The sequence below is a fragment of the Alexandromys fortis genome, unplaced genomic scaffold (genome assembly GCF_014885135.2).
Source record: "Alexandromys fortis isolate MF-2015 unplaced genomic scaffold, M_Fortis_MF-2015_v1.1 scaffold_83, whole genome shotgun sequence".
NCBI lineage: Eukaryota > Metazoa > Chordata > Mammalia > Rodentia > Cricetidae > Alexandromys > Alexandromys fortis.
Window position 1 is genome coordinate 3,952,676 of NW_026068001.1, and position 20,234 is coordinate 3,972,909.

A 20,234-nucleotide genomic window follows, 5' to 3' on the forward strand; every position below is an offset into this window, starting at 1 on the left:
TTCACTTGATGGAAGGCACCACAAAAAATGAACTGAGTCTGAAAATTTTCTTTCTATAAAGCCTTAATTTCATTCATGTGCAGAAAGATCTGATGACTCAATCCTATTCTAAAAGCACCAACTCTTAATACCATTCCACTGGAGAAAACAAAGCAATATGAATTTGAGGGATGCCACATCAAAGGGTAGATGCCCAGGATTGTGATAAATATCCTATAATGCAGAGGGTAGACCCCCCATAATAAAGAATTACCATGTTCAAATGTCAGTTGTGTCTAGGTTATGAAATCCTGACCTACTCTGTAGCAATTTTAGAGTTTAAGGTTCAGTTTTAATTAATTCCAGATGGCATTGAAAGATTTAAGCATTCCTTTAAAGTTTTCTCAAGTTAGAGTTCGGCTCTTGATATTCTTATTTTCATTTTAAAAGATTGAGGACCTAAGCTTTAAATTGTTTTCTTCTTTTAACATCATTAAATTTATCATCTGTATACTAGTTGAATATTTCTCAAAACACAATTTTTAGGTTCTCTGACTGAATTTTTTTCAGAAATTTCTAGCCAGGTAAAGTTGGAATTATTGATTTTATTATAGAAGAAACTTTCAGGATAAGTCAGCATGAAGCTGCATTGACATTTGTGAAGAGATTCAGACATTGATTTCAGCACAGAGAGTAAGAAAGAGGATAGCAGATCTCCTGAAAAAGAGGATAGCAGACACCCACGTGTGGACCCCCTAAGACTTGAATTTAATTGTCTTTACAAGAATGATACAGGTAATCTTGGCTTCTGAAGCTACATCTCAAATAATATTTGAGGAAGTTAAATGAATCATAGAATCATTTCTAGGTGTACTGGACAGGATTATAACTGATAAGGTTAAAATCTCTATGCACACAGATTTCACAAGGGAGTTAAGGTTTGTTTTTGCTGTAGACAAAGTTTAGAGTCTTGCTTGTGAAATTCCCGGAAAACTGCACATTAACACCTGGAAAAAGAATAAGGCCACTCTCAAAGGTCGCAAGCTTAGGCTTTGAGTATGCACTAATATTTGAACCTTCGTGTTGGAAATCTCTATGAATGGAACCTTATCTCTTTGTCAGCGCAGTCTTCCTGGAAAATAGTGTTAATTGTGTTAAAATTTTTGACTCTCAATTGCAAGAGAATTCAACCAGATTCAGGAGTTAAAGGCTATTTTTTCCTTTCATGTTTCTTTAACACCCCCCCATATCCTACATTGAGATTATTGGTAGCTACAAAGACTCCCCTGAAGAGATATAAATGGGCCTGGAAATATAAAACTTCACATTAATTTTTCTGGAACATCACAATTGCTTAATTATTTAATTTAATCCCATTTGTTCCTTGAAGCAACTGCATCTGCATGGACGAGTATGTAGACTGTTGATCATTTAGAACTTCATGATTTGTGGAGACTTGTAATGTCGCAGATCAAGGACCAAATTTATCTTGGGTCATCTTCAGTTTCCTTAATAGTCCCCCCACCTTTTTATCTGACCTAACATCTTTTTAGCAATCAGGTGATATGTTAACTTAACACACCACTCATTCCCATCAACTTAAGAGGTAAGAATGGCATCAGATAGCTTCTAAAATATATAGTAGAGTTTCTGTGACTCTGTCATTATCTGCCTCCCCAATGTCTCTACCAATGAAATTTGTAAGCATATTGAATTATAATTATTTTTTGTCCCGTGACTATAGAATGACATGATACTACTTTCACAGCAAATCATTTAGTTCAGTCACTCACACTTGGCTCAGAATAAAGTATCCCTTATTCACTTTGAAGCAAGGGATGTCCTTTGCATCCACACTTCTTTTTCCTTTTGAAGTGCAAGACATAGAATCAGCTGTTGTAGAATTTTTGACTCTGCCCTGCTATTGTCAGTCTCAGGTCCTTTGCATTGAATCCAGTCCAGTTCTCTGCCCAGATGAGTACACCTGTCCCTCTATCTTCTGCTCCCTCCATAGAGATCTTCATATTCCTTCCATATGTGAAGGTTCATGTTCATCAGCAGCTTGGAAGGATCTGGAATCACCAGGAAATAAGCATTCATCAGTATTTTGTGTAGGACTATTTAGCCCCTAGGGGTGCCTGAGAGGGATTGTGTTGATTAACTGACTTCAAGTAGAAAGACACACACTAAAACTAATCAGCACCACGGAATGGGTTTGAGTTCTAGACTGCTTACAAGGGGGAATGGCCACTAGGCAGAGGCTTCTATCACTCTATATTCATGACTTACAATGTGAACAGTTGATTCAAGACCCTGCCACCAGGACTTCTCTGCCATAATGAATTACCCACAGGACTATGAGCCAAAATATACCCCCTTTCCTTTAAGTTGCTGTCATTTGGGTATTCTATCACAGCAATGGTAAAATAAACTATGCCTAAGACTCATCTCAATTTCTACCACACAGATTGGTGTTATTCATTTATTTTCACAATTTTTCAGCACATATGGAAATGGTGAAACAGTACTACTGCTACATTAAGGCCTGGACACTTAGCAAATCTCCCCAAAGACAGAGTTCTTTGCAGAGCTCACTAACTACAGAAAGCTTTCTTTTAATTTTTAAAATATTTTGTGACAGAGATGGGTCTTGTATCTTATCTGTTGCTTTCATTGGTTAACTAATAAAGAAAACTGCTTGGCCTGATAGGACAGAAAATTAGGTAGGCAGAGTAAACAGAACAGAATGCTGGGAGAAAGAAGCCGAGTCAGTGAGTCGCCATGATTCTCCCACTGGATACAGATGCAGGTTAAGATCTTCCCTGGTAAGACACCTTGTGGTGTTACAGGAATATTAGAAATGGGCTAGATCAATATGTAAGAGCTAGCCAATAAGAGGTTATAACTAATGGGCCAGGCAGTGTTTAAAAGAATACAGTTTCTGTGTAATTATTTCGGGGCATAAGCTAGCCATGCGGGCGCCCGGGTGCCCGGGACGCAGCCCCACAGCTCCTAATACAACAGTTTTACATTTATGTGTTTATTGTATGAAAGGGGTGAATGAACGTAGAGGTCAAGGGACAGCTTACAGGTCTTCTCATTCCAACATGTGGGTCCTGGCAATTGAACTCATGTCATCAAATTGGGTTGCAAAAACGTTTGTATATTGAAATATTTCACCAACTCTATAGAAGGAATTCTGACTTTAGCAAACACTTCTTTTTCTGTGTCTTATGATATTGTACCTGACCATATTCTGTTATTTATTACTGACAGTTTCATTTCTACATGTGGATTTCTTCCTTTAAACCATAACAAGGTATCTTTTTAGGCTAGAGTGACCAGATCAAACACAGAACATGAGGTTAAATTTGCATTTACGATCAGAGATAATGTGTTTTAGTGTAGCATGGGACACATGCATACTGAGCTTATCATTTTTAATTTGCAATTCAAATTTAAATGGATATCTTGCATTTTTATTTGATAAATTTCATAACCATATCCAGGACAAATACTTCAGTATTTTCCCCTATATCTGCAAGGACATGTGACACAAGGTTGGCCAGGATGTGTAGCCACTATCTAAACAGGCATCAGTTGTGTTATTCCTTTAAGATAATTGGAAAGTGCAAATAATCCCCCTCTGAAGACAGGGACAGTGAGTAATTGGTTCTAGTTCATGCTCACATTATAGTTAAATCAACTCTAAGTTGAAGGAAAAGGCTTTGGGGAAATAGAATTTCTAACATGACTTCATAGTATCTCATCAGGAGAGAAGAGAATGCAGATCCAATGATTTTTTTTAAAAAAATTGTTGTTCACAGACAGATAGTGTAGGTGAATATTTGTCTTTCAGTCCCTTACATTCCAAATCTGAGTTTTACATAGGGTCTTAATTTTGTATAGTGGAGATAAAATGGCAACAATTTATTCTAGCTTCAATTATTTGCACAAGTAAACATGAAAATTTAACTTCTTATCCTCTAACTCTGTGCTATACTGAACATTATCCCATTTAAGCAGTGAGCATGATGACCTGAAATTCTAGGAGCCTTTCCCTCTACCAACCATTATTGACACACACATCCTCATGGGAAGAGGTCGAGCCTGTGTGCAAATATTGTGGAGGTAATCACAGCTATTGTGTGTTCAGGCATGTAATAACCATGTCACACCTGGAGGTCAGTGTTCCACACCTTTTCTACTGTCTTCCTCTGGCTCCTTACTTTCTTTACATCACTTTCTCTGTCATATTCCCCAAGATCTGGCTGAGGATTATACAGATGTACCATTTGTCACTGGGTAGTCAACTGTCATTTATTCTTTTATTTATTCTCAGTACATTGATCGGTTGTAATTCTCTGCAGTCACTGATCACTAAGAAAGAGGCTTCTCTGACCAAAGCTGACAACAACACTATGCTATGGGCATGCATGTAGTTACATGGCAATTTACCAAAACAAGAGCAGTAACTCTCTACATTGAACACATATTACCTCCATGAACATAGACTTTTGACTAAGTTAATAGTAGTGTGAGAGAATTTTAAGATCCTTAGTAGAATAATAACTATATAATTGATATAGGATTCCCCTCTGTATGTTGTGAATGTGTTTTGTTAACATTGGTTTATAAAGAAGCTGCTTTAGCCTATGGCAGGGCAGAATATAGTAAGGCAGGAAATGCAAGCAGAGACAGAGGAGGAAAGAAGGCGGAGTTGGGCAGATGCTATGTAGCTGCCGAAGGAAAAAGACACTAGAACCTTACCAGGAGGCCACAGTCTTGTGATGATGCATAGATTAATAGAAGTGGTTAATTTAAGATGTAACAGCTAACTAGAAATATGCCTAAGCCATCAGCCAAATAGTGTTGCAATTAATATATTTTCTATGTGCTTATTTGGGTCTGGGCAGCTGGGAAACCAATGTGCAATATCGTTTTACATATCATTCATGTATGTTCATATCATATCATATCATTGATGGCCAAGTATCTATGAATAAGAGGATATAATATAAAGAACTTTCTGTTTGTCCTGTGTCTTCCCTGCTTCTTTTCTGCTCACCTTACTTCTTTTCTGTTGTGTGTTTTGAGACAAGATTTTACACTGTAACTCAGGCTAAACTTGAACTCATGGTTGTCATGTTTCAGCTTTATGAGTGCTAAGATTTTAAACATGAGCTGCCATATCTGACTTATATAATTTCTTTCTAGACACTAACATTTATTTTTAAATTAACAAATACTAGTTTTGTGTATTTATATATGGAGAAACATCTGATGTGCTTAGATAGCTTGACTCTGGTTTTGAATTCTTTTATAGATAAAGTCTTCATAATCCGGGATGATATCAAATTATTCTCCTACTTCTGTTTCTCAATTGTCTCATCAGGCGTGTGTACCACTATGCCCAATTTAATGTGATGGTTTGGTTCCAGTACATAGTGGAGAGCAAGTACCTCATTCTAATTAGCATATTCATTATCTCATTAACTTTTCTCTTTTGTGTTGATAATTTCAAAAATACAGTATGTTAGCAATTTCCAAATTATAGGCAGCAAGCCATGGAAGAAACATATTTATAAACTCAATAGCTGATAGTGAGTTAACAACCAAAATGTGCAAGGAACTCATGTATCTAAATATTAAAAAACATAGGTAAAGTACTTGAATGTACCCTTTTCTAAAAAAGAAAATATACAAAAGAGCAACAATCACCTAAAAGGGTTCACAGCATCACTAGTAATCAGAGAAATCTTATACTTCTGACTATTAATTATAATGGAATGAAATGAGTATGTCCAAGTGATATTAGCACTCCCGTGTTGGTGGCAGTACACTTTACCGTAGCCAGCTATGGACTGTCCATCAATTGATGAATAAGTAAAGAAAATGTATTATGTATGAATAGTGGAAGACTATTCAATCACAAAAAGGAAATTCCTGTCATGTGTGACAATGGGGATAAAACTTTAGGGCATTAAGCTATATATATATATGGAAGAAACCAGACAGAGAAAAACAAACACTGTATGACTTAATTTATATGTGGAACCTAAAAATGTTGAATTTGTTGAAGCAGAGAATGGAATGGAAATTGCCAAGAACGAGGAGTGGAGATGCAGCCAGATGGTTGGCAAATGGTACACAATTATAAAATGAATAGTTTTAAGGTAAACAGACGTGTAACTTATAGGTATCTAAGGCACAGTATGGTGAATATTATGAATAATACTATATTGCTGTTGATCCTGAGTATCCTTAAGAGGCACACACACACAAACACAAACACACACACTCTCAGGCACATACATACATACACACACATGTGCATGCATGTGCATATATATGTGTAAAGGCTGATTTTTCACCTGCCTCCTTTGTTGCTCTTCCTTTTTCAGGGTCATTTTCAATATTTTAAGGTAAAACTTTTTCTATTTTCAGAACTTCTGTGAAAAACCCACACAAAAAAGTGAAAAATTACAAGTAATAAGAGGTTTTAATGAATACACTTTAATACAAGGAAAATAAAATGTCCTTTCTAGAGAGAGTTTTATACTCACAGATATAGTGAACTAAATGGCCTCATTCACAGTTAAAACCAAGTTGTAGCTCAACATATCCATGAGGCTCATCCCCACAATAAGCCTGCCCTGACTTCAGGTGCCAATGACAAGCCCTGGGCCACAGGTACTTCAGGTAAAATGGTTGAAAACGGGGTGTTTCTATAGTCTTCTCTTCAGGCTCATTAATTTGAGGAAATGGTTTGTGGAATGCAGGAAAGTCAGTTTACGTACATTTCTTGTTTGTCCTAAAGGATAGGGCTGAACAGACAGTAAAGAGCTGCACAGTGCAAGGTCTAGGGTGGTCCTAAGCACTAAATTTCAGTGCTCTACACTCTAGATGAACAGATGTTATTGGCAACTTAAAAACTCTCTGAATCCTGCTATTTCTGGGCTTTTGGCAATTTCTTTATGTGGGCTGCATTGATCAAATCATTTACCAACCCTGATTAATTTAGTCTTCAGTTGTCCTTTCCCTGGAGGTTTCAACATGGAGCTGGAGTTCAAGATTGGAAGGTCTCGCTGGTGACCAGTCCTCTTCACCAGGAATATATCCAAGAGGAAAAGCCACTTTTATTATCTGATTACCACAGTCTCCAGGTTGGATTACAATCATCAATCATCTGGTATATATGTAATGAAAATGCATTTTTATAATAAAACACGGAGATATTATTTAACTCAAGTCTACATAAAACCAATCAAAACATTTGTTATACATCAGAAAAATTCACATTGTGAAAATAAAATTATATAAAACATCAACATTCTTTGAAGACAATGATTAAAAGTCAATAATTACATATATTCTGAGTCTCTAATATTATTTTAATTTTCATCCTTTTGGAAAGAATTGGTTGAAAACCTTCAACCTGGTGTTTTGATTTTTGTTTTTCTCATGAGTTACATTTTCTGTTCTTTTCCTTTTTCTTTTGGCAGTGCTAAAAATGGAATCCAGAGCTTCATGCATGTATGAAAGTGATTCTAGTGGTGAAGGTCTGGGCAGGGTGTTTTGGGTTCTTGACATCCTATTCAAGAATCAAGATGTGCACATATATACAATGTGCAAAATAGCAAGAGTCATTTATTCAAAGTAAAGCATCCAAAGGAATGTTCTATGAAGACTGACAGGAGGCCACATAAGATATTCAAGGGCCTAGTGCTTTTGATTACATAATTCAAAGGAAGGAGAAGGCTAGTTATTAAGGGATGTAGTTTGTGTGTTACTATATTTTGATTGATAGATTAGTGATGTCATCACTTTTCTAACGTGCATGTTTCTTTCCTAATACATCTGATTATTGTCATATGTATGCCAAATTATTCATAGGATAATATGTCAAATAGGGTATTCTCCTCCAAAGTTCACTTTAAGTACACAGTTTGATTTATAGCAAATTCACCCAAAATTAGTTGAGGCCAGTTTCGTGTTTCTGACTGAAGTCATAAGAGAATATGCTTGAATAGAATCTGTCTAAGTCTGATGTACATTAACAGGAGGAGAAATTTACTTCACTGTTTCAGACAGGAGTGTGATACAGCCTAATGCAGGTGTGTATACTACAAGTTGCTAGGTCCATTGGTTGGAGGTGTGTGTGTGTGTGTGTGTGTGTGTGTGTGTATGTGTGTGTGTGTGTGTGTGCAGGTGAGGGACCTAAGCTGCCAAGTGCATCATTAAAGGAGGGCTGTGTGCATAGAACAGGCCAAGTGGAGTGTTTGGTGCACAGACCTTTGGTTGCCTGCTTCAGAAGTGCTCAGCTAATGCTGTCTTCTGAACATGGTGTGGCTGATGGCACTCATGAACTCACAGCAGCTAGAGTTGCCCGCACAAGAATAAGGCAGTCAATATTCCAGCACAGATGGGTGAGGACCTCATGAGGCCCTACCCCTAGCTGGGAAGTTACTGATGCTGATGGCTGCTGAGGGACAAAGGGTCTTTTTCATTAGGTGTGTGACTACCGGGTGGTTGTGCATGAAAGGTAGCATTATGCACCATTTGAACTCACAAGTCTATAAAATTAAGAGGACATGAAATTGGGAGAAGGATGATTTAGGGGACTGGATAGACTTGAAAAAGGGGATGAATCTGATCAAAATGAAATATATTCATGTATGAAATTCTCAAATAATAAATAAATAAATGAAAAACCATGTGCACTCACTGAACTCCTAGCTATGGTTGTTTAATAATATGTCCTATGGGTTTTCTTTGCCATGTCATTGGTTCTGATATCTCTCACTGTTTAGGACCCATTTCTGGTCTATAGAAATGCTCTTACTGTGAACATGAGTCATTTTTAAAAAGCAAACACTTGGGATAATGATCAGCTGGCAGGTGCAATGTTCATGAGGTCTTGATTTTCTTATTCTCTGTAATATGTCAGAGCTGCCCTCTGTTTTTCTGAAGACCTGAAGCTTGCTGTCTCTACCCAATTGTGTATATTCTGAGAGTGGCCTTTCTGTGAAGTGTCCCTTGAGTATACATAGCCTGTGCTATGGCAATAAGGTTTAGGGAAAAGAGCTATGGTTGTGCTCTACAGATAGAAAAAGTCATTTTCTATCCATTTTGAACATGTCTCAGTAAGCCTGTTCAATGCATCCACAAAGCTTTGGGTAGTTACATTAAGCCATCTGGCTTGTTCGCTGATGACACTCCTTTCACTTAGTTCTTGACAAATCTTCTGACCCTGTTAGAAGTTTTCTCTTTGGCTTTTTTGTTTGTTTGCATTTTGAGACAAGGTCTCATGTGACTCAGATTATCCTTGAACTCATTTAAGCTTTGCCTCTCCCTCCCAAATGCGGGATTACAGGCCTAGGCAACATGTCCATACTCCTTTCTTGTCTTAAAGCAGTCTATGAACTTTTGAGTAGGGTGTTAAGTTCTTGAGCTCTTCCAATTTATGAGTTCCATGGCTGCATCATCCCACCCCATAAACAACACCTTTGACCCGAATAACACTCAGATTAGCATCTAAGATGAAGACGGATAATCTATTGACTGTCCCAAGGTCTCGCAGCTCTTTCAACTGAATATTATTAAAGCAAGAGCTGCCCTGGCTGCTAGGACTGGCTCCTTTCATCATTTTACCTTTCAATGCATGTTTGGCAAGAAGATTAATGTAGTTGTCGGGGAAAAGAAGCTGGTAAGCTCTAAAGGATTTAATTTTAAAATAAATTTTCTATCCCTTGTCAAGCTTCCAGCATCAAAAAAAAAAGGCAAAATGTACTACTTAGATAGTATCTGGTGCACTGTGTTCTACACAGTCTGCCTCTTTATTGAAACCTCCTGTGGCATAAGAGACTCACTGAAATATCACTTAATGAAAAGCTAGCCAGCAAGAAAGAAGTAATAACGACATTTTATCTTTTTGGCAGTCTTCTAATAAAAAATAAATGAAAGCAAAGCATGTTCATTTTAATTGATGAAAGAAACATGGATTTCATAAAGTTGAGAAGGCAAATAAATCTTGCTAGGAGCAAACAGCACCCCTGCATGTCTTTGTGAAAGGTGTCAAGCATTGCTCGGATCGAACATGAATTAGCTTTCTGGTAATTATCTAGTTTTATGTTTAGTCTTCCTAGGATTAGCATCATTTTTAATTTATGATGCCATATTCTTAATGATGGACACAGTGTCTGATATCAAGTTGGCGTTCAATAAATTATTCTCGAGTGGATGAATAAAAGATAACACCTCCTCTTCTGCGGTGATTTATTACCTAATGGGGGGCAGAAGACAGGAATACACACAGAAACAAATAATGCTTCCTATCATTTATTCACTGTTAAATCACTCACTGCTACATTATTAACTTTATGCTCTTTGTGGATAGTCTTAAAGGTGGTGAGAATGGGTTCTGCATCAACCCTCTTCCCATTTCTTTCCATGCTTCAACTTAAGGCTTGCCTTCCAACTTAGAATTATTGTTCACTCTGCTGGGCATGCTTGTTATCCTCACTAGCTGAATAACTTTTAATCATCCCAGAAGAAATGACACTTCCTACTGGAGGGCCTCCATGATTGTCTGGCTAGGTTATTTTTTTCTAATATATGTCCTAGAGTGAGGTTAGGAATTGCTTGTGACGACGATCCCTATCTGTCCTAATAAAATGTGAGCCCAGTGAAAGGAAGGGAAGGCTTCTATCTTGTTCTCTTCAGTAGGGCTCAGAAGACCAGGTATTCAATAAAGGCTAACATAATAAGTAGACACTGTATTAGTCTGGTTTCTGTTGTTATAGCAAAATAATTGAGAATGAGATATTCAGAAAGTAAAAATATTGATTTTGTCTTACAGTCTGGTAGGCCAAGAACACAGAGTTAGTATAGAGCTGGTTTCTGGTGAGGGCCCCATGCACAGCAGAAAAGCAGATGAAGACACATGATGAAGAAAGGCATGCGATAGAATGAGAGGATGTGCAGGCTCTCTTTATTTCTTTTTTAACTTTCTATTTATTTATTCTTTGTGTCTTTCAAATAATGCATCTCTATACCATTTATTGTCCTGTCTCTTCCTATCTGTGTTCTGCCCTTGCAACATATCCCCAAATAAAATAAAATAAAATCTAGGGAAAACCCACAAAAACAAAATGGAAAAATCAATTTTATCATGGAAGCTGTAGTGTGACAGACACAGTGAGTCACAAGAAGTGCCCATTGCAAAGGTCTCGTTAGAGGCCTCTGGTTTCTGCTACACTATGGATGCTGGGTCCTCTCTGGCACTCCTCTTGGCTATCCTGTTGTTGTCTTGCATTGTGGAGATTCTACAGCTTTGGCTCTGCAGGACCAGTCCCTTTAAGTGCTCCAGAAGATCATAGATGGGGTGGATATTGGGGTGGGCCACCTCATAACTCTGGTTCTGGGCCTGGGTAGTTGCTGCTTTGGTCAGCCCACCAGCTCTCCCTTGTCCTCCTCACCATCAGGGTGAGCTCTCCAGCATTGCCCTGGCTGGTTCAGTCCTTGCCACCATGAGCAAGGGGCGGGGCCAGTTCTCCCACTTTCATGTCCTCAGGGTTGCTCTCCCACACTACACCTTCAGTGCCAGCTCTACTGTGTTGCCCAGGTGTGGTACAGTTGTGCTGCGGCTGAAGAGAGGCAGGGACAGCTCTCCTGCCCTTATTATCTTATGACCAGCTCTCCCACTTGCCTTAGGTGTTGATGGGTGGTGGGAGGGTATCTCTCCCCTGCCCTTGCTGCCACATGACTGATGAGTAATGGGGACAGTTCTCCTATGCTCACAACTTTGGAGCTGGCTCACCACACCTCTGCCGATAGGAATGGCTCTATAGTGGTGCCCAAACAAGGGGCAGGGATTCAGGCTTTCTTTATAACAAACTTTTTTATAATAACTTGCTCTTCACAACTATATTAATTTATTGATAAGGAGTAGAACCCATAGTCAGAGGTTTAAATGTCAAACCATCTCTCAGTACCATCACTTTGAAGAATTAAGCCTCAACGTGTGCTCTAGTGGAAAGAAATCATGTTAAAAACCGTATCAGATACCTCCCATATGAATATTAAAGGAACTCCTTGAAGTTGGTAAGGGGCATTAGAGCCTGAGATTGGTCTAGAATTCATAGCACTGCAGAAACCTGTATATATGATGGGCCAGGAGAATGTCTATCCTCTAGAACTTGTTAGAAATGCACTTCTTTTGAGCCAGGAGGTGGTGGCGCACACCTTTAATCCCAGCACTCGGGAGGCAGAAGCAGGCAGATCTCTGAGTTCGAGGATAGCCTGGTCTACAAAAGCTAGTTCTAGAACAGGCTCCAAAGCTACAGAGAAACTCTGTCTCAAAAAACAAAAACAAACAAAAATAAATAAATAAATACAGAAAGAAAGAAAGAAAGATAGAAAGAAAGACAGACAGAAAACAAGAAATAATGGAAGGAAGGAAGGAAGGAAGGAAGGAAGGAAGGAAGGAAGGAAGGAAGGAAGGAAGGAAGGAAGGCAGGCAATTCTTCTGGCTTTCTGTGCAGTCCAGATTGTTGTGTACGCATGCTCAAGTTCAGAAGCACTATTTTTGTTTTGTCAGTAAAGCAGAGAGAGACAACAGACTAGAGGCACTGTCTCACCTAGGGGACTGAGGACTCAATATAGGCCTGGATGACTTCAATGTAGGGACAGAAATAGCCTCAGAAACTCTTTAAGGGCTCTGGTTCCCTGTTACCAAGGTCTGAATTCTGATTCAACCCATTTATATCTTATAAAGTAAAAGGTAAAGAGCTAGCTTTGTTCAAAGGAAGAAGTGTGTTTTCTCCAGACACCATGGAACTCTTCAAGCTTTCTTTTTGTCACACTGTCAGGTGGACACAGAGAAGTACCAGTCTGTCTTTGGCTCAAAACCTTAGATATTCAAGACTGGTTGAAACACTGTTGGAAAAAAAGCAAAAGTGGTTTCAGGCAGATCCCATTAAGATCATCTCCACCTGATGTGATTCAATTGATCTTAATGGGATCTGGAGGTACCCAGCCTCAGGGAGCTGTGAATGAAGGTGAATGCAGAAGGGAGTGGTAAGGAAGAGGTCAGTGTGGGCTGCTTGCAGGATGAGATGGCTCATTACCCTCTGTAGTAGGGTTGTAGGTGGAGTGCAGGGTTCAAGTGTCTGGAAATTTTAGAATCTAAGTATATTGTTAAGTTTTCTCCTTGTTGGCAAAATGCCTGACAAGAAACAATGCAGGAGAGCAAGGGTTTATTTTGACTCACTGAGTGGATGCAGTCCGTTATGGTGGAAAAGGCATGGATGCAGTCCATTATGGTGGAGAAGGCATGGTGGCAGGAACTGTTCACGTTGTGCATCTCATCTAGTCAGAAAGAGAGATGGATCTCATCTGCTTTCTCTTATTTCCCTTTTTCACCTTGGGTACCCAGCCCCATAGGACAGTGCCACCCATGTTTAGAATGGGTTTTCCAATTCAACATCTCAGGAAACTGTGGGACCCTCACCCCTTATTCTCAAAGGGGCAAGAAGAAATTTCCTAACAGAATGTTTTCCCAGGAAGATAGTGACCTTCCCCTCTCCCACCCAGGAGATTCCGAGCACAAGGTCACTTAGCTCAGCCCAGCCAGCCACCTGGTACAGGCTGATAAAGATGTCCTAACTCAAGAACAGTGGCCTTGCTCTAAGAACAAGGAGAAAGCTGACTTAACAGAAGTCCTTGTACCCGTGCCAAAGCATCTTCAAAGATTCTCTTTCAGAGGAGACACAACTCCTCTCTACCTAATTGTAACGGGGATGGAGAGGAGTTCCACACATGTTTGTATTATGCTGATTAAACCTTGCTTATTACAGTCTGGGCCTCTCTGCTGGTCTCTCTCTGGGAGTCGTAATCTAGGCACAACAAAAACACTCTCACGTACACACCTGGGATGTGATTTCTATATGCTTCTAAAGCCTGCCAAGTTGACAATGAAAATGAACATGTTAAGAACAAGACCCTTCTGCCTCTGGTGATTCTCAGCAACAGATGGGCTCTCCTTACCCTTCCTAGTCTGTGAGCAGCTGGAGCACCAAGTCCCTTAGTGACAAATGGATTTAGGGAATGAAGTAAGATGAAGTACACGTTTGCCTTTGGTTCTTTTCAACTTGGCAGCTCACTGGAGCTAATTTCTCTGAGAGTGGCAGTTCCACTACCTTGAACAGAAGCACATCACCGCAAAAGTTACCCACTTCTAGCTTTTAGTTATCAAAGGTGGCCTTTCTAGTCCTTAGAAAAACATACATCCCTGTTTTGCCTGATCTCTTAAGCTTAGGCATTTATAGCCCTGTCGAATGACTTCTGTATCTGTAAAGGCCATAGTCCCCGGGTAGCCAACCCAACATTGGATAAAAATAACTCACCGTGCTCTATTGGAAACTCCCAAATTCCACTTGCCTACCCAAGGCCTCTCCCCTGCCATCACCAACTTTCTGGGAACCATCCTCCATGGTTTACACTATACATGCATTGGTTGTTCAATGGGCAATTGGTTGCATTATTTCCCTTGTGGCACTGGGTGTTTTAGGGTTTGTCTGATAGTAGGCAAGGCCTCTACCACTGAGCTTCCCGTCCTCTGGTCTCCTACAGATTCCATTTTTCTTTGCCTTGTGGAAGTGTGGAAAATTGAGTGTCTTTTGGTTATGTGCTTCAGCACAAGTTAGGGCAGTCTTTTGCAGTTAAATAAAGTGTTACGATGTGTGTGTGTGGGGGGGGGCAAAGCAGATAATTGAAATGGAGGTGATCAGGGCTGGGAATGATAATTCTGTTAGGTTGATATGGTGAGCCTTGAACTCTTCCCTTTATTGTTATTACTGGAAGTGGGCAGATATTAATCAAACATCTCTGGGGTACGATGTGATTTTAATTGTTGTATGTATGTGGGTATTTTGCCTGCCTGTATGAATGCAACGTGCGTGCCTGGTGCCCACTGGAGGATAGAAGAGAGTGTGGGATCCCCTGGGACTGGGATTTACAGATGGCTGTGTGTATTGAACAGGGGTCCTCTGTTAGAGCCATCTCTTGAGCCCCACGAGGTGACATTTTAACATAATTTTACTTTCTAGCTTTTTGCTTAGTATTTTGTCTGCTTTCTTCTTGTGTAAAATGGGTCATTGTGAAGTTGAACGGGAATCTTGCACAATGAGTTTAACACAATGCCTGGCACTTGCAAAGCTCTCAATATTTGATTCTTCACCCCTATTAAAAGACTTTCTATCCTCTCAGTAGCATAGAGTGATTGCAAGGCTGATTGGAAAATACATAGCAGAAAGCAAGGGATTGTTTACTCAGAGGAAGGACTTTGTTGTTCTAGGTCACCGTCTCAGCTGGAGTGTCCGCCCTCCTTAACCCTGGACCGTCGGGCAAGGGGCGGAGGCGAGGACTTGCGCAGTGGCAGGAGGGCGGGGCTCAGAGTCCAGGCGCCTGCCAGCTTAAAGCCGCTCTGCCCAGGCACTAGCGTGAAGGGACAGCACGCAGCGCGGCTACAGGCAAACGTCCTGACACAGTAGCGGGCGACGTGAGCGGCCTGGAACCTAGCGAGCACCATGAGCAACAAATGCGACGTGATCGTGGTGGGGGGCGGCATATCAGGTCAGTCGCCACTGTGAGCTCCTGCTATGTTCTCAGACAAATGGCCAGCTCAAGGGAGGCCAGCAAGGCAAAGGGTCGGGGGCGGACCCCAGAATACCGACTCTTGCTGTACCTGAGGCTGTCCTTGTGGGTGGAATTGAGCTATTGTCTGTCTGTGTTTTTCCTGGGGAGCGGATTCAGTGAGTCCCTGGCCACAAATGGGAGACTGGAAGCTTGCTGAGGGTTTGGTGTTAGACTTTGATCCTTTCCTTCAAGAATGCTGCTAGAATTTTCCAGTTGAGGGGAAAGGGAACTGGAAAGCTGGAGACACTTGGGGTTGGGAGACCCTCAAAGGTCAGATATTGGTTCCAGATTGATCTAGACACGTTACTAACTTAGAAAAGGCAAGCAACAGGTTTTTATCTTGTCATTGATCGAGTGGTCTTGAAAAAGAAAAGGGGATAGATCCTGTTGCCAAGCATCGCTCAGACTTCCCAAATTCTCTGTGGCCCCTTGATTGCTATGAGTTCAACAGAGCTAACCGTGCCTTCCTGGCGAATGCTGCTTTTAGCCCCACCTACCCTGGCAGTCTCTCCCTGAGTATTGTAAGGTGACCAAACTGCTACTAGGCCCAAGTCCACTCCATATTTGTTAAGAATGGGGACAAAGACTGCCCATCCGTAGGGAGACTATGGACACAACAAAGGTAAGAAGCGCAGAAGTCAGACCTGGGAGGGGATTATAAGGAATGGAACTCTCTAGAGAAGGTCAGGCCGGCTCCAAGTCACAGGGCCAGTGAGAATAAGCAATGCTCTCATCATAGGCAGTTTAACTGGTACCTAGATTCCTACAAGGTGCTATCAAAATCTGTAGAGAAATTGTTTAAAGATTTGTCTTCCATTGATCTTAAAGGACCATATTTATCAGGAGATCACCTTTCTTCCTGTCATGAGCACTGGACAAGTGACCTGACTCTCTGGGAACCAGAGAGAGGCCACAAGCATTGAACATTGCCTACTAATCTTCGTTCTGTTTTCATGGCAGCCCTTCTCACCTCTGGGTCAGAGCTTGGATTAAATACCTCTGTGTAGTCAGCCATGTTGAACTTACCCATGGGAGGCAAGCAGCCTGGCGCTGCAAATGCACTGATGCGTGAGCACAGTATGCTGAGGTGGTAAGAGTGGACACACACTCAGCTTTCGTGGCAATGCTTTTCCTGCCTTCTCTCTAAGAGAAACTTGGACGTCAAAGCATTTCCCACCCAAGTGCCATAGACGATATTACTGCTCCAGACACTATGTTGTCTTGTGAGGAACTAAACCTTTTCTTTTCAGGCCACTAACTAAAGTCCTTTGCTTTCCCAAAGGGCCGTGAGGGGTTTTCTACTTTGCCCCATTTTTTTTTGGTCTTTCTGATTTATGCCTTAAACTTTCAACAGAATGCTTGGGTCTTAGTGGTGCCTACCTTTAATACCAGAACTAGGGAGGCAGAGGCAAGGAAATCTCTGGGTTTGAGGCCTGGTCTGCAGAGCAAGTTCCTCGATGGCCAGAGCTAAATACACAGAGAAACCTTGTCTTGAAAAACCAAGAAAACAAACCAAACAAAAAAAAAAACAAACCAAAACAAAAGAACAGTATGTTTGTATTTTTAGTGCAGAGAGCAGAGCCCACAGCTTCACCATACCATGCAAGGCCTCTGCCACTAAGCTACATCCCCAGTTTCTATGCTCCAAACCTTCAAACTCACTGAAATTATTCATGTTAGACTTGCACAGGAGAGGTGTATAAAGGTTTAACTGCTTTCATAAACCTTGATGAACCTCTGCATTAACTCTGATCAACACAAGTGGATGATAAGAGACTTCCCTTTGCTCAGAATTTTGTGTGGAATGGATATTCTGCTAATGAAAGCAAGAGATCCAAGGCCCAGACTTGTTATATCTGCTCCTTGCAGATAACACCAGTGAATCATAGTCAGATTATAAGACTATTGTGAAGGGTAAGTGAAAAATGCGAGTTCTGGTTTGGAAATGTCTAAAATATGGCACGCAGGGCACTGAAGGTGTCAAAATGGAAGACAGATGCACATGGTAGCACACTTTCAGATTCCCTGTGATGGGAAGGATGAAGCAGGAGGATAGGAGGACCAAAAGTTCAATGCCAGCCTCCTGTAACACAAACTTTTCTTAAACAACAACACAAGTTCTATCACTCTATGAAGAGAGTTGAGATTTCTAGAGGACAATCTAAGGAGAAATGATTTCTTATGGGCTGTGTTGCAGTAGGCTAACTATAGAGACCAAAAATGCACCATATATTAAAACAAGAATCAGAAAAAAAAATAATTATTAATATTTTCATCACAAAATAATAAATGTTTGAGTAGATAGAAATAATTATTCTCATTTGAGTCTTACGCTGTGCATAACTGTATCAAAACATCCGGGAAATATCTACCTTTGCTGTGCTGGGAATGGAACTCTGACCTCAAACATTTTAGTTACCTCTACCAGTGAGTTAGATCTCTAGTTCTGTAAATAAATTATAAAAGACAGAAACTAGGAAGACAGCTCAGTCAGTATAGTATTTGCTACAGAAACGTGAGGATGGAGTTAACCCTCCTCCCCAGAACCCATGTAAAATACAGCTGAAAATAATGTGAGAGCTTGGAGACAGGGAGTAGCTCTGGGGAATGCTACCTATTGCAGAACACACAGCAACTGCAATTGGGAACTCACAGCACTGCAAAAGAATGGGCCCATCAACAGTCAGGTATGGGTGGAGGAGAGGTTCATGGGGCCCTACTCACCACTGATGAACTATTTGGTATTGATATATTCAGAGAAATGTAAGACCTTCAGCTAAGTGCTCGCTGGTGACCTAACCAGACTCCAATAGGTAGTTCAAATCCACTGGTCATATATATGGCCCAGATTAAAATAAATGCATTACAAAATAAAAACAAAGTATGGAACGAACTAGTATCAATGAATCAGTGAGGTGATGATTGATAGGAATAAAAGGGAGATAAGAGAAGATGTTGGTGGGAGGTCATATAATTGCATATCTATACATATCTATTTATATATATGTACATATGCATATATATGTATATGAAGTTGTCAAATGACAAAATTTATCCGTTTAAAAAATGAGATGGGGCTGGAGAGAACTGGAGAGCTGGCCTTTGCAGAGAACCTGGGTTCTGGTCCCAATACCCATATAGCAGATCACAACAGTCTATAAGTTCAGGCAAGTACCCATACAATAAAGTTATATATATATATATGAACAAAAGAACTGAGTATGAAGGCACATAGTTGTAAGCCCAGAAAAGCTAGAAACCCTATCTTAAAAAAAAATAGTGCCTGTTATGTTGACCTCTGGCTTACTCACACACACACACACACACACACACACACACACACACGTGAGTACTTGTACAACCACACCCACATAGATGTATGCATACCACCCATACACTCACACATACAAACACACATGAGTGAACTGGTGTGTGTGAAAACAGGAGTCTATTCTTTCATTTAATGAACACTTACTCCTATCTCACACAAAGGGAATTAAAGTTGAACATAGGTTGTTGATCCTGGAACCCTCACAAGTGAATGTGACAGTCAGTCATGAACAATTAATAAAAATGGCCCGTGGCACGTGCTTTGGTAGCACACATGCAAAACTCTAGAGAAGGTGATTGTAGAACATATCTGAATCTGGGAAAATATGGGCAAACTTCACACACAAGAGGAGGGACCTGGGCTTTAGAGAAAGCATGAAATGGATACGTGATGTAGATGCTGAAAGCATGCATGGGAAAGACCTAGTTGCATGTTCAGGAAGCACTTAGAATTGCAGAGAACAGAAAGACTATAAGAGCTGAAGCAGCAGGAAATCTGTTGAAAGGCTGTGTCTCCTGGAAGTGACAGGGAAGCTTCAGCCATGATCCCTCAACAATATGGCTGCCTAATCAAAACCTGAACAAGTACAACACCAATAGACATGATAACACAGAAAGGAAACATTTCAAGAGACCCCACCCCTTAAGAATAACTATTAGCAACTAAGGAATGCTCAGGGGGAGAAAATAGTCTTCCTCAGGAAAGAGTCTCCAAATAGCTTACCCACTTCCAGATGGTCAGGCCCGAATAAACAGATTGAGCAGGTTGTATCTATTCATTTGAGTTTATGTGTATATACATATATGTGAGTACATATTATGTATGTATGTATGTATGTATGTATGTATGTATGTATGTATGTATAAAACAATATAAAAAGGAGGCATGGATCTGAAAGGTATCAAGAAGAGGTATGGGAGGTTTAGAGGGAGAATAGAAAATGGGGAAGTGATGTAATTATATTTTAATTTCAAAAATAAAAGAGTAATACCTCTTAAGGAAAGAATATAATTGGGAAGAATGAGGGAGAGGTCTGACAGAAGCAAAACTGAAAGGTCACTTGGGATGGTGGCCCTGGTGGCACAAGCCTGGAATTCCAGCTTTAAGTCTGGGTACACAGCAGAATTGATTTAAAATTTTTCCAAGTTTTTTTAAAGGTCATAAGAGATAAATCGTGGAGAGCCTTTTATGTTTTTATCATCTTTTGTTGTAAGTGAATGTGATA

At 40.2% G+C, this 20,234-nt stretch overlaps 1 protein-coding gene across 1 annotated transcript in view; it reads left to right on the forward strand.

Moving 5' to 3' along the window:
- The first annotated feature begins 15,450 nt into the window (after positions 1–15,450).
- Positions 15,451–20,234, forward strand: part of Maob (monoamine oxidase B) — a 92,664-nt gene continuing 87,880 nt past the window's right edge. The window contains exon 1 of the mRNA XM_050160833.1: positions 15,451–15,615. Within this exon, the coding sequence (XP_050016790.1) occupies positions 15,570–15,615 (46 nt within the window). The 5' untranslated portion in view covers positions 15,451–15,569. The remainder of the gene's footprint in view (positions 15,616–20,234) is intronic.